This window comes from Mya arenaria, chromosome 12, assembly GCF_026914265.1.
Source record: "Mya arenaria isolate MELC-2E11 chromosome 12, ASM2691426v1".
Lineage (NCBI taxonomy): Eukaryota > Metazoa > Mollusca > Bivalvia > Myida > Myidae > Mya > Mya arenaria.
In genome coordinates this window covers 32,884,347-32,896,841 of record NC_069133.1, presented here as the reverse complement: position 1 = coordinate 32,896,841, position 12,495 = coordinate 32,884,347, and the positions used below count along the sequence as shown (strand labels likewise).

Here is a 12,495-nt window from a genome sequence, read left to right as displayed (position 1 = left end):
GCCATTACACTGATTTGCAAGAGATTGAAATTGCTACCAGAATAAAGGACCAATTCCTCGGCTTGTTTACTCGTGACTTAACGGAAATCGCCCGGAAAACTCTCAATGTTCAAATCTCATGATGCGACGATTTTTCAAAGAAAATCTGCACTGACACACATTACGCGGCACGGACTTAGAAATAGGGGTCGTCACTAGCTAGTGTTATCCTAAGGCCTTAGGGAAAAACAATAACGGCCCGTGATCGGCTAATTTGGTAATTATGTTCAAAACGGGGCTTAACTATTGCAATGCTGAGACATGTTACAATTAAAATGAGAATTCAAATCCGATTAGACCGCGATTGTGAGTTTGACGGATTAATTAAAGAAGATGGAGACAAGCATTCGTAAATGATGCCATTATCAGATCTGATGGAATTAATCACCATTTGACAAATTTCTGAGGGTGCTCTTAAGTCTAGTAGAGGCAACATATAGCCTCATAATGAAGGAGGGGAGGAAACTTAACAACAGCGCCACGGAGCGACCTCAGGGAACAAGGGGCATAACTCAATACGTATTCAAGTAAGCGTTATTGTTCTTGCTATACAGTGTATATTTTATCTGAAAACATGTGTAACAAGTTTCATTTTGAATATGTTGGAACCCTTGTCAAGTTACGGCTAGGACGGCATCGCCGACGCTAATAACGCAAAGATTATCACACTTCCTCGACCTTATTTCTTCGAAAAATAGAAATTGAAACTACAAGAAAATATTGCTACTGGTTTATTCATAAACTCTTTAACTAATCACAGTTATTGATGTCATGGTTAGTTAAAGAAAATACTACAGCTAATAATACGGGTTAATCATTACAAATACACGCTGGCTCGGTGAGTATTTTGGTAATCTAATGGACAGGTCGAGAAACCATAAACATTATGTTCCAAGGTAGCTGCAAAAAAAACAACATGTACCTTGGCAATCACACATCAGATTGACACTAAACTCTGACAGAATTGATATCGTTGTGAACGAATCGTTAGGAAAAAAATCCAAAGAATGAACATGAATGCATATACATTAGTTATATCACTATAGGGTACCCATAATAATTAGTACGCACATGTCCGAATACTAACTTATAATGCCAACTATCATAAAAACTGAAAGAGGAACAGTTACAATAATAGATCTATAGAGTTTGATGCCCACCAGGGTGAGAGTGGTCACTTCAAGTCCTGTTGGTCAGTATATAGTCTACAGCCTGTGCTAGATTGTCCACTCGTCCGTCCGCCTGGACAGTTGGGTGGCTGTCATCCTTCGACCTGAAACACACAGAAATAACTAACCGTTTTATCTATCACTGTAAGGGACGTAATCTATGGTGATATTTTTGTCAAGCAACTTGGTGTAAGGGAGGTTAATGCTGAAAATACATTGTAAATACTTTACCAGAGTTATCTTTCCGCGATCATGGTTAATTATTTCATTTGCTGTACAGGGCAAACACTTTTATTTTTTCCTTAATTTAATAGCTACATGTCCACAATTTCCCCAGTGAAAAATACACTGTATAGATGAAATTCCATTATCTGTTCACAATTCATATGTTTCTTTTTCTTCTGATCATTTAAGTCAAATGAGTTTTACATGATAATGCATTAAATATTATTTTTAGGCATCAAACTATATCGTGCCCTTTTAGAACATGTATTTACTAAAAGCAGGTACAGTACATATGGAGTTTGTAGAACATGTATTTACTAAAAGCAGGTACAGTACACATGGAGTTTGTAGAACATGTATTTACTAAAAGCAGGTACAGTACACATGGATTTTGTAGAACATGTATTTACTAAAAGCAGGTACAGTACACATGGATTTTGTAGAACATGTATTTACTAAAAGCAGGTACAGTACACATGGATTTTGTAGAACATGTATTTACTAAAAGCAGGTACAGTACACATGGAGTTTGTAGAACATGTATTAACTAAAAGCAGGTACAGTACACATGGAGTTTGTAGAACATGTATTTACTAAAAGCAGGTACAGAACATATGGAGTTTGTAGAACATGTATTTACTAAAAGCAGGTACAGTACACATGGAGTTTGTAGAACATGTATTTACTAAAAGCAGGTACAGTACACATGGAGTTTGTAGAACATGTATTAACTAAAAGCAGGTACAGTACACATGGAGTTTGTAGAACATGTATTTACTAAAAGCAGGTACAGTACATATGGAGTTTGTAGAACATGTATTTACTAAAAGCAGGTACAATACACATGGAGTTTGTAGAACATGTATTTACTAAAAGCAGGTACAGTACACATGGAGTTTGTAGAACATGTATTAACTAAAAGCAGGTACAGTACACATGGAGTTTGTAGAACATGTATTTACTAAAAGCAGGTACAGTACATATGGAGTTTGTAGAACATGTATTTACTAAAAGCAGGTACAGTACACATGGAGTTTGTAGAACATGTATTTACTAAAAGCAGGTACAGTACACATGGAGTTTGTAGAACATGTATTAACTAAAAGCAGGTACAGTACACATGGAGTTTGTAGAACATGTATTTACTAAAAGCAGGTACAGTACACATGGAGTTTGTAGAACATGTATTTACTAAAAGCAGGTACAGTACACATGGATTTTGTAGAACATGTATTTACTAAAAGCAGGTACAGTACACATGGAGTTTGTAGAACATGTATTTACTAAAAGCAGGTACAGTACACATGGAGTTTGTAGAACATGTATTTACTAAAAGCAGGTACAGTACACATGGATTTTGTAGAACATGTATTTACTAAAAGCAGGTACAGTACACATGGATTTTGTAGAACATGTATTTACTAAAAGCAGGTACAGTACACATGGAGTTTGTAGAACATGTATTAACTAAAAGCAGGTACAGTACACATGGAGTTTGTAGAACATGTATTTACTAAAAGCAGGTACAGTACACATGGAGTTTGTAGAACATGTATTTACTAAAAGCAGGTACAGTACACATGGATTTTGTAGAACATGTATTTACTAAAAGCAGGTACAGTACACATGGATTTTGTAGAACATGTATTTACTAAAAGCAGGTACAGTACACATGGATTTTGTAGAACATGTATTTACTAAAAGCAGGTACAGTACACATGGAGTTTGTAGAACATGTATTTACTAAAAGCAGGTACAGAACATATGGAGTTTGTAGAACATGTATTTACTAAAAGCAGGTACAGTACATATGGAGTTTGTAGAACATGTATTTACTAAAAGCAGGTACAGTACACATGGAGATCCGTGATTTTGTAGAATCAAGCATTAAAATCTACATGTATAAGGACACACAGGTTTCTGGGAAAAGTTAGGTTTTGATAAGGGTTGATAAAAGCGGGTGGTTATTTCAAATTTAAATGAAAATGGCATATATTGATACACACTTCAAGGTAAGTGACAATCCAAACTGTCTATATTTGTATTTTTCATGAATAGCTTGAGCATTCAGGAAAAGGCGAACTTTTGAATCTATCTTGGTGTTGGCTCGAGTTTTATGAAGATGTCACAGAAAGGCATGTTTCTCATGGTTGGAAAATATTCACTTTAAAAAAAACTAGAAATATGAAATAACATAATTTCAATTTATAATAAAGCTAGGAACTTTTTTCTGTGACTTTCCATGTTTTTTAAAAAAATATGTTCAAAGGCTTATTTTCAGTATTCCCTAGCAAATTACTGACCTTGTCTAAATATATCCAATGATGCTGGCTTTATAAGCAACCCTGAAAACTTTATGTACCTGTATTTTCCAGTACGGACCTGAACACCACGCATGCCGGCACCCTGGGCCCCTCCTACGTCTCCAACAATGTCATCTCCAACCATCACACACTGGAAAACAAGAATGTTACATGTGGACACACATGCTTGTCTGTTTAAACAAAACTAAAAAATCTGAATGGAAAAATTAAGATCTATCTTGCAAATACACAATCATGGTTTCAGTTTGAATGAAGACTACATATCCTTATGCACAGGACAATTTCACTAATGTATATGAAAAATTGAAGTTTTGTTTCCTGATTTGGCAACAAATTGACGAGTGTTTTCCAAAGCGGAATATCCTTGTTTCTTGATTGGGCAATATCCTCCATTTAATTACATATGTAACTGCATCGAGGAATGCTTCAGGCTCATAACAGGCATTGTACTAAATTAACAAAACAAAAACTGATAGGAGAACACAAACTTACCATCCTATATTTGGCTCATCAAGTATGAATATACACCTGATAAAGCAATGTCAGGTAAAAGTCACTTCTGATTGCATAAAAAAGCCTATCCTGGCTAAATAAAAGTACATGTATGACACCAGTAGGGCATGAACAGGAACCTGGGTACCATTTTAGTACTTGGTACCAGACAAAAACAGCAATACTGTCTAAGGCTGGTGCTTTTTAGGTGTTTTCCACGACCGCCTGCTGCTTGTTTAACTGAATAAATTTGACAAACGATGTGAAAGGTTCCAAACTTTACTTGTTATTGCAATCAGACAACATGGTTACTTTGTGGGTACAAGTGTCATTTCTATTCTCTGCCATCTTCATATTCTGTGATGTGAAATGTATATACAGGTACCCACAGGCAACTGAAGATCAGGTATCCTGGTTCAAAACTTCTACATATCCATCCTGCCAGTTCTTCATTAACTTTACTAAATGAACAAAAGAACTTTTATGGCATAACAAGAGCTGTCACAGAGACAGCGCGCTCGACTATTCCGCCGCTTTTCAATGTAAGGATTGAAACGTTTTGGCGAAACATGCATGGATCACTGTTAGATTAGTTTTCAATGCAATGCATGGTGTGCTGAGATATTAACATAAATGTGGTTCCATGCAATATTTTAACGAGAATTTCTAAGTCTAATAATAAAGGGCCATTATTTGCAAAATACAGTTATCTAACTTGGTTATTCAATTTAGTTGGGTGTATGAATACCATTGTATAAAGTCTCAATGCAATACATCAAATAGTTGCTGAGATATTATCCTATTTGTGCTAACATGCAAGACCTTAACCAGAATTTCTAAGTCGCATAATAAAGGGGCAAAAATGATATATTATAAAAGATAGAGTTATCTTACTTGATTAAATAAGAAGGTTAAATAGATGGGAGCATGTGTGTAAAGTTTCAATGCAATACATGATGTATTCGCTGAGGTATTGACTTAAAAGTGGTTACATGCAAAACTTTAACCAGAATTTCTATGTCGAATAAAAAAGGGGCCATTATTTTAATTTAATGCAAACTGGAGTTATCTTACTTGGTTATTTAAGTAGATTGGATTGTATAAAGTCTCAATGCAATCCATCAAGTAATTGCTGAGGTATTAACCTATCTGTGCTTACATGCAAAACCTTAACCAGAAGGTCTAAGTCAAATAAAGGACCATAATTTGCATTATATTCAAAAAAGTGTTATCTGGGAATACATATCTAATGTTTCAATGCAATACATGATATATTTGCTGAGATATTGACTTAAATGTGGTTACATGCAATACCTTAACCAGAATTTCTAAGTTGAATAATAAAGGGCAATTATTTTGCATTAAATGCAAACTAGAGTTATCTAACTTGGTTAATTAAGTAGGTTGGATGGTTGACTACCATTGCATAAAGTATCAATGCAATACTTCAAGTAGTTGCTGAGATATTAACCTATGTGTGCTTACACGCAAAACCTTAACCAGAATTTCTAAGTCGAATAATAAAGGCCTATTATTTGCATTATATTCAAATAATTGTTATCTAACTTCATTAATTTAGTATGTAAGATAGTTGGGAATACATATCAATGCAATAACTGATGTATTTACTGAGATAATGACTTAAAGGTGCTTACATTCAAAACCTAAACCAAGGTGTGATGCCAACACCGACGCCAACGCCAGGGTGGGTAGTATAGCTCTCCTTATTCTTCGAAAAGTCGAGCTAAAAAACAAGAAATCACCTGGTCAGGTGAAAGTCCCATATCCTGCATGACAGCATTGAAGAACGCCTTGTCTGGCTTTCCAACTACCTCTGCCGTGATGTCACAAGCATACTGAAAACAACAGTAGACACTGCTATTGTAAAAATGGTTTAATTTGCAGCATTAATTTTTTTGCAGAAACACTAATTTAATGCTTTCATGATATACAAAATTTTAATTCACTTGCCTCTTTATATACATGCACTTATATGATAAAGCTATTTAAGAGTTGCATGTATCCTTGTAAAGCGGAAAAAGTTCTACCTCCAGGCCTTTCATAAAAGGTCCAGCATCCAGGACTAATTCAGTGCCATGTTTGTAATACTTCCTGAAAAAAGATCATAAAGTTACTAGTTAAATAAAGTGTCAATATAATATAAATCAGATTCTTAATAATGTCTTCAAGATATTTCTAGTGTATGCATTTTTGGTGGTTTATTGTAAAATAAACGTGGATAATATGCTTAAAAACTCACTGTTTGTAATAGTGAGATTATCCAAATGTAATTCCGGCCTGTTTTACAGTTATAACTGAACATAATCCCACATACATTGTAGTGTTGGGAAGAAATGTCAAAGACGACATTAGACTAAAAAATGGCATCATGTTTTAATTAAATATCAATCAATAACTAATTTTGATGAAATGTAAGTATGAGATAAATATAAAAATGTATTTATCAGTAAGTTCATTTCAGAAATGATGTTGTTGAATTTGTGTCCAAGTCCTGTTAGGTGCTGACACTTGATTTGTATTTGAGAGTGGGGTAAAATATCAAAACATCAAAATGTTATTTTACTCTGGATTTTAGATAAATTTCAGCCATTAACGAGGGAATAAACAAATTTTACTGATTATTGAAGTAAATTTTGCCCACACATGTACATGTATTATGTCTCTTAAAAAGCATTAAGCAGCCAATTAGTTTTAGCCAGCCTTACATGTACATGTATATATGCATGTAATCCTCAGAACAAAATATCTTACCCTTTGCCAAGGGAGAACAGGACAGGTTTCTCCAATGACATTAGAAGCTGAAAAGCTTTGTTGAGATTCTCATATGAAAAGTTGCTCTCCGCATCAGCTATAACCACACAGTTAGGATTTGTTTGGTCTACATCGGCAAAATCCGGCATGCAGGCTGGTAGGAAAATAAATCACAGATAATAAATAAACTCATGACTTAAAGAGACAAAGTAAATCAGTTCTACTTTAAGCTCACATACATTCACAAATTTGAGCACCATGCTCTAATAAAGCATTCACTGAGATTTTTCCACATTGTTTTATGCTTCACAAAAAATATTTTTTTAATGAATTATGTTTTAAATTATTATGTTGTTCTTTGTCAACAAAACAAGAGCCCTACAATTGGATAACATCCATCTTTATTTCTCTTTAGTTGGTCAAGGGATAGAAGTTGACAATAATTAAATTCAATGTTACAAGCCTTATTACACACGTGCATATTGTCACTGGCAATATGTGTACAAGCCTTATTACACACGTGCATATTGTCACTGACAATATGTGTACAAGCCTTATTACACACGTGCATATTGTCACTGGCAATATGTGTACAAGCCTTATAACACACGTGCATATTGTCACTGACAATATGTGTACAAGCCTTATTACACACGTGCACAATGTCACTGGCAATATGTGTACAAGCCTTATAACACACGTGCATATTGTCACTGGCAATATGTGTACAAGCGTTATTACACACGTGCATACATTGTATTGTCACTGGCAATAAGTGTACAAGCCTTCTTACATACGTGCATATTGTCACTGGCAATAAGTGTACAAGCCTTATTACACACGTGCATATTGTCACTGGCAATAAGTGTACAAGCCTTCTTACACACGTGCATATTGTCACTGGCAATATGTGTACAAGCCTTCTTACACACGTGCATATTGTCACTGGCAATATGTGTACAAGCCTTCTTACACACATGCATATTGTCACTGGCAATATGTGTACAAGCCTTCTTACACACGTGCATATTGTCACTGGCAATATGTGTACAAGCCTTATTACACACGTGCATATTGTCACTGGCAATATGTGTACAAGCCTTCTTACACACGTGCATATTGTCACTGGCAATATGTGTACAAGCCTTATTACACACGTGCATATTGTCACTGGCAATATGTGTACAATTCTTATTACATAAGTGCATATTGTCACTGGCAATATGTGTACAAGCCTTATTACATAAGTGCACATTGTCACTGGCAATAAGTGTACAAGCCTTACTACACACGTGCATATTGTCACTGGCAATATGTGTACAAGCCTTCTTACATAAGTGCACATTGTCACTGGCAATAAGTGTACAAGCCTTCTTACACACGTGCATATTGTCACTGGCAATATGTGTACAAGCCTTATTACACACGTGCACATTGTCACTGGCAATATGTGTACAAGCCTTCTTACACACGTGCATATTGTCACTGGCAATATGTGTACAAGCCTTCTTACACACGTGCATATTGTCACTGGCAATAAGTGTACAAGCCTTATTACATAAGTGCACATTGTCACTGGCAATAAGTGTACAAGCCTTATTACACACGTGCATATTGTCACTGGCAATATGTGTACAAGCCTTCTTACATAAGTGCACATTGTCACTGGCAATAAGTGTACAAGCCTTCTTACACACGTGCATATTGTCACTGGCAATATGTGTACAAGCCTTCTTACACACGTGCATATTGTCACTGGCAATAAGTGTACAAGCCTTCTTACACACGTGCATATTGTCACTGGCAATATGTGTACAAGCCTTATTGTGTACAAGCCTTATTACACACGTGCATATTGTCACTGACAATATGTGTACAAGCCTTATTACATACGTGCACATTGTCACTGGCAATAAGTGTACAAGCCTTCTTACACACGTGCATATTGTCACTGGCAATATGTGTACAAGCCTTCTTACACACGTGCATATTGTCACTGACAATATGTGTACAAGCCTTCTTACACACGTGCATATTGTCACTGGCAATATGTGTACAAGCCTTCTTACACACGTGCATATTGTCACTGGCAATATGTGTACAAGCCATGTGTACAAGCCTTATTACATAAGTGCACATTGTCACTGGCAATATGTGTACAAGCCTTATTACACACGTGCATATTGTCACTGGCAATAAGTGTACAAGCCTTCTTACACACGTGCATATTGTCACTGACAATATGTGTACAAGCCTTATTACATACGTGCACATTGTCACTGGCAATATGTGTACAAGCCTTATTACATACGTGCACATTGTCACTGGCAATATGTGTACAAGCCTTATTGTGTACAAGCCTTATTACACACGTGCATATTGTCACTGACAATAAGTGTACAAGCCTTTTTACACACGTGCATATTGTCACTGGCAATATGTGTACAAAGTGACATGTGAATATCCACATGTCCATGTCAAGCATTTTAAAAGTGTAATGATTTCACAATAAGACATTCTTCTTAGGGACTAACTATTAAACAATGTTACATACAGGAGTTTTAATTGTTAACATGTACCATTTGCCACAAGAAGGTGTGGTCTGAGCCCTCTGTTTTGCAGTATCTGGCAGACAGCAGGGATTGGAGAGAATATCTCTGACTCCTGAACATCAAAGCCAAATCCAGTAAGCTCTGCTAGAAGTTGTTTTCTTGTGATTGTTGTCTCATTTGTACAAAATCTAACTTGCAGACCAGCACAAGCCTTCAACCTGCAAGTTAACAGTTTAATATAATGTTGCCAACATCAATAAATCTAAGACACACAGATTGTTCTGTATATTGACCATACATGTAGTTATATTTGCAAAAAGCAATGTATTTCAAAACATAAAACTGATTGAATTATTCCAAAAAAGCCTAATAAAAATAACAAAGAATAGATTTTTATAAGCCAAGCCCTGATTTGGACTTAAGGGATCAAGTAACATGTAATTTTATAAAATTTGATTACTGTCACCAACGTTTATTTGTACTGGTTTAAAAGAATTCTAATCAAGAGATCCTTTACTGTTATGCCAATTATTTCTGATTCTCTCTCAGTATTAAAGCTCAGTTTTTGCCAGTTCAGAACTGGTTTCCCACAAATGACTAGATGCTAACACGAACGCAAGACTAGTCAGCAGCAGCGTATCCAGGATTTGATGTAGGATGGGTGTTACTTAGGGGGGTTAGGGGCCTTTTGTCTTTCGCCCCTCCCTCAGACCCAAAATAAATTAGGTTCAAAGTTTTGATAGGGGTTTTTCGGGTACTCACCCAAGAAGATTCTAACAATTTCAAGTCTGAAATGGTGCATTTTGGGCATATTTATTTCTTTCCTCTTTTTCTCCTATATTGAAATAAAATGTTAACTTGGGCAATTTTTTAAGGGTGCGCTACCTTCCTGAGGTCCCTAGTGGTCAGTACTAGGTCAACCAACGGAAGATGTTTTCTAATATTTATACAGGTGCTTTGCAACAAGTAAAAAATCTTTTTATTATTTTTAAAAGAGACAGGACATACTGCGCCATACTTTGTAAGTTTCATGTGGGACTGTGTACATTTAAGGAATGAATTGCGGGGTTGATGTCATTATTGGGGTATGAACGCAATTGGGTTGGTCAATGTGTGTGGAGTCCGAAGGATTCCACGCATACTTTGACCAGCCCAATTGCGTTCATATCCCCGATAATGACATCAATCCCACAATTCATTACTTATATTTACACCAATAGTTCCTTATTTCATTCAAGAATTGTTAAAAAATACTTCATGTCATTAAAGAAACCCTTTCATTAATCCTTTCTTACCTATTCTGTAAATAGAACGACCCGACTGTAATCGGAAACATTTTTTCAAATGAAGTCAAAATAACGCGGGAAAAGATCAACCACTTGAAATGATTTTTAAACGTATAATTAGAACAAAACATTTAAAATATAATAAATTAACACTTTCTAAAATGTTGATTTATATTTTACGGGACCTGCTGACACAAAACAAACAATAACACAATCAATAGTGTTCATGTATATTGTTATGCGATAAATTGTGATCCGAACATATCAGAAGATGTTGCGTTCATCGATTGATGAATGCAATTGCCGAAAGGCAGTTCATTTAAGGAATGGAAGTTGAGGTGTAAATACAGTATAACAAATTAACATTTTGCTCGGGTGCATCCAGCGGTGTTTCAATCAGCATGTTTGACATTCTCTGCAAAATGTACTAATACTTATAGACCCTAATAGATGGAAGTACTTTCCAAAGTTTTCCTAGGTTAATTACATGTAATGATGTATCTGCAAAAGACATACAGTACAGGTAATGTTTACATAATACAATTCTAAAATGCCATCCAGGATTGTTTTTAAATAATGTTTCGCCTGGATGTATATACTAAACGTCATGAATAAAAAGAAGCCTGGACGGCATTTTAGGATGACTAAACATATACAAGCTTGAAGTGTTTTGTACCTTTTGACAGCTTCTACAGAGCCCTCGATGGATATGGTTCCAGTAGGCCCACCATCTTTAAGAACCCCTGTTATGTCCAGAAGAACACCTTCTATCGGCTTTTGGTACCACTCTGACATGACATTACAGGTTTAACATTCAGCTTTACGAGACAGAAATATAAATTAGCGAAATATAATACCCATTACTCTTTTAAGGTGAAAATGACAAGTTTAAACATAAGGGGAGTAAATCGTACATGTAATTTAAAGCTATACTATTTCCCGTCAGCTGTTTGTACCAGAGCTGAGTAAATGAAGAAAGTCGGCTGTAGTGTTACTGTTGTATAGGAAGCAAATCGCTGAAGGGTGTCCACAAGGGAATCTGGTAATTTCGTAACTTTGCAATTTCGTAACCTCTGAATCTTGGTTATTTCGTAACCATTCTGTTAGTCAATTCGTAACCACCAAGAAATCAATTGGTCATTGTTAAGTGTAAAAAAATCAATTTTAAGCATTGAAAGAATCGATTTCCGGTGACTTTTAGGTCCATGATATTTTCATGTTTCCTTCAGTAAAACTTTTTTGGTTCAAATACACATGTAGTTGATAGATATAAAACTAATATCGTTTAGTAACATTTATTCAATAAGCGCAGTTTACCTCTTCATAGTGATTCCACGAGTGACCTTTGAACCATTGGGAGTCGAATGCTTTGTGTTCAGTAATTTTAGTGCCAAAAGATGAGATTTCAACTTTTGAGGATGATTTGGACCCGGTCCATTTTTAAAGTCAAACTTTAATATGGCGAGTTCGAAATATGCTGGCTATTTAAAAAACGATTTTTAAGAAAATCGGTATAAAAAATTCGCGGCCCCATTTTCGTTATTAGCCAAAATATTGTACTAGCTGTAACGCACAAGGCGAACAAGCCCAACAGATCCCTTCAGAGAAAAGCATGCTGGACTCGGAAAGTCGAGCA

At 35.6% G+C, this 12,495-nt stretch overlaps 1 protein-coding gene across 2 annotated transcripts; it reads right to left on the bottom strand.

The window, feature by feature from the left end:
* Positions 1-757: 757 nt before the first annotated feature.
* On the bottom strand, positions 758-11,822 carry LOC128212473 (phospholysine phosphohistidine inorganic pyrophosphate phosphatase-like). 2 transcript variants are annotated; one of them, XM_052917950.1, is made up of 8 exons: positions 11,536-11,822; positions 9,601-9,791; positions 7,022-7,175; positions 6,298-6,361; positions 6,013-6,105; positions 3,796-3,887; positions 1,200-1,312; positions 758-939 (listed from the first exon to the last, which is right to left on the bottom strand). In XM_052917950.1, exons 1-7 carry the CDS (start codon positions 11,652-11,654, stop codon positions 1,219-1,221), a joined length of 807 nt encoding a protein of 268 aa, XP_052773910.1. In that variant the 5' UTR covers positions 11,655-11,822; the 3' UTR covers positions 758-939; positions 1,200-1,218. The 2 variants fall into 2 exon arrangements, with proteins under 2 accessions (XP_052773910.1, XP_052773909.1); XM_052917949.1 differs by having other exon boundaries at positions 758-1,312; positions 11,536-11,815.
* Positions 11,823-12,495: the final 673 nt, after the last annotated feature.

Bases quoted from the DNA above. Each gene is read 5' to 3' on its own strand.
- LOC128212473 (XM_052917950.1), bottom strand. From the start codon at position 11,654: ATGTCAGAGTGGTACCAAAAGCCGATAGAAGGTGTTCTTCTGGACATA. The intron at 9,792-11,535 runs GTACAAAACACT...GTTAACTTGCAG, and splicing joins TCTGTAGAAGCTGTCAAAAG to GTTGAAGGCTTGTGCTGGTC. The intron at 3,888-6,012 runs GTGATTTCTTGT...CTTGTTTTCCAG, and splicing joins TGGGACTTTCACCTGACCAG to TGTGTGATGGTTGGAGATGA.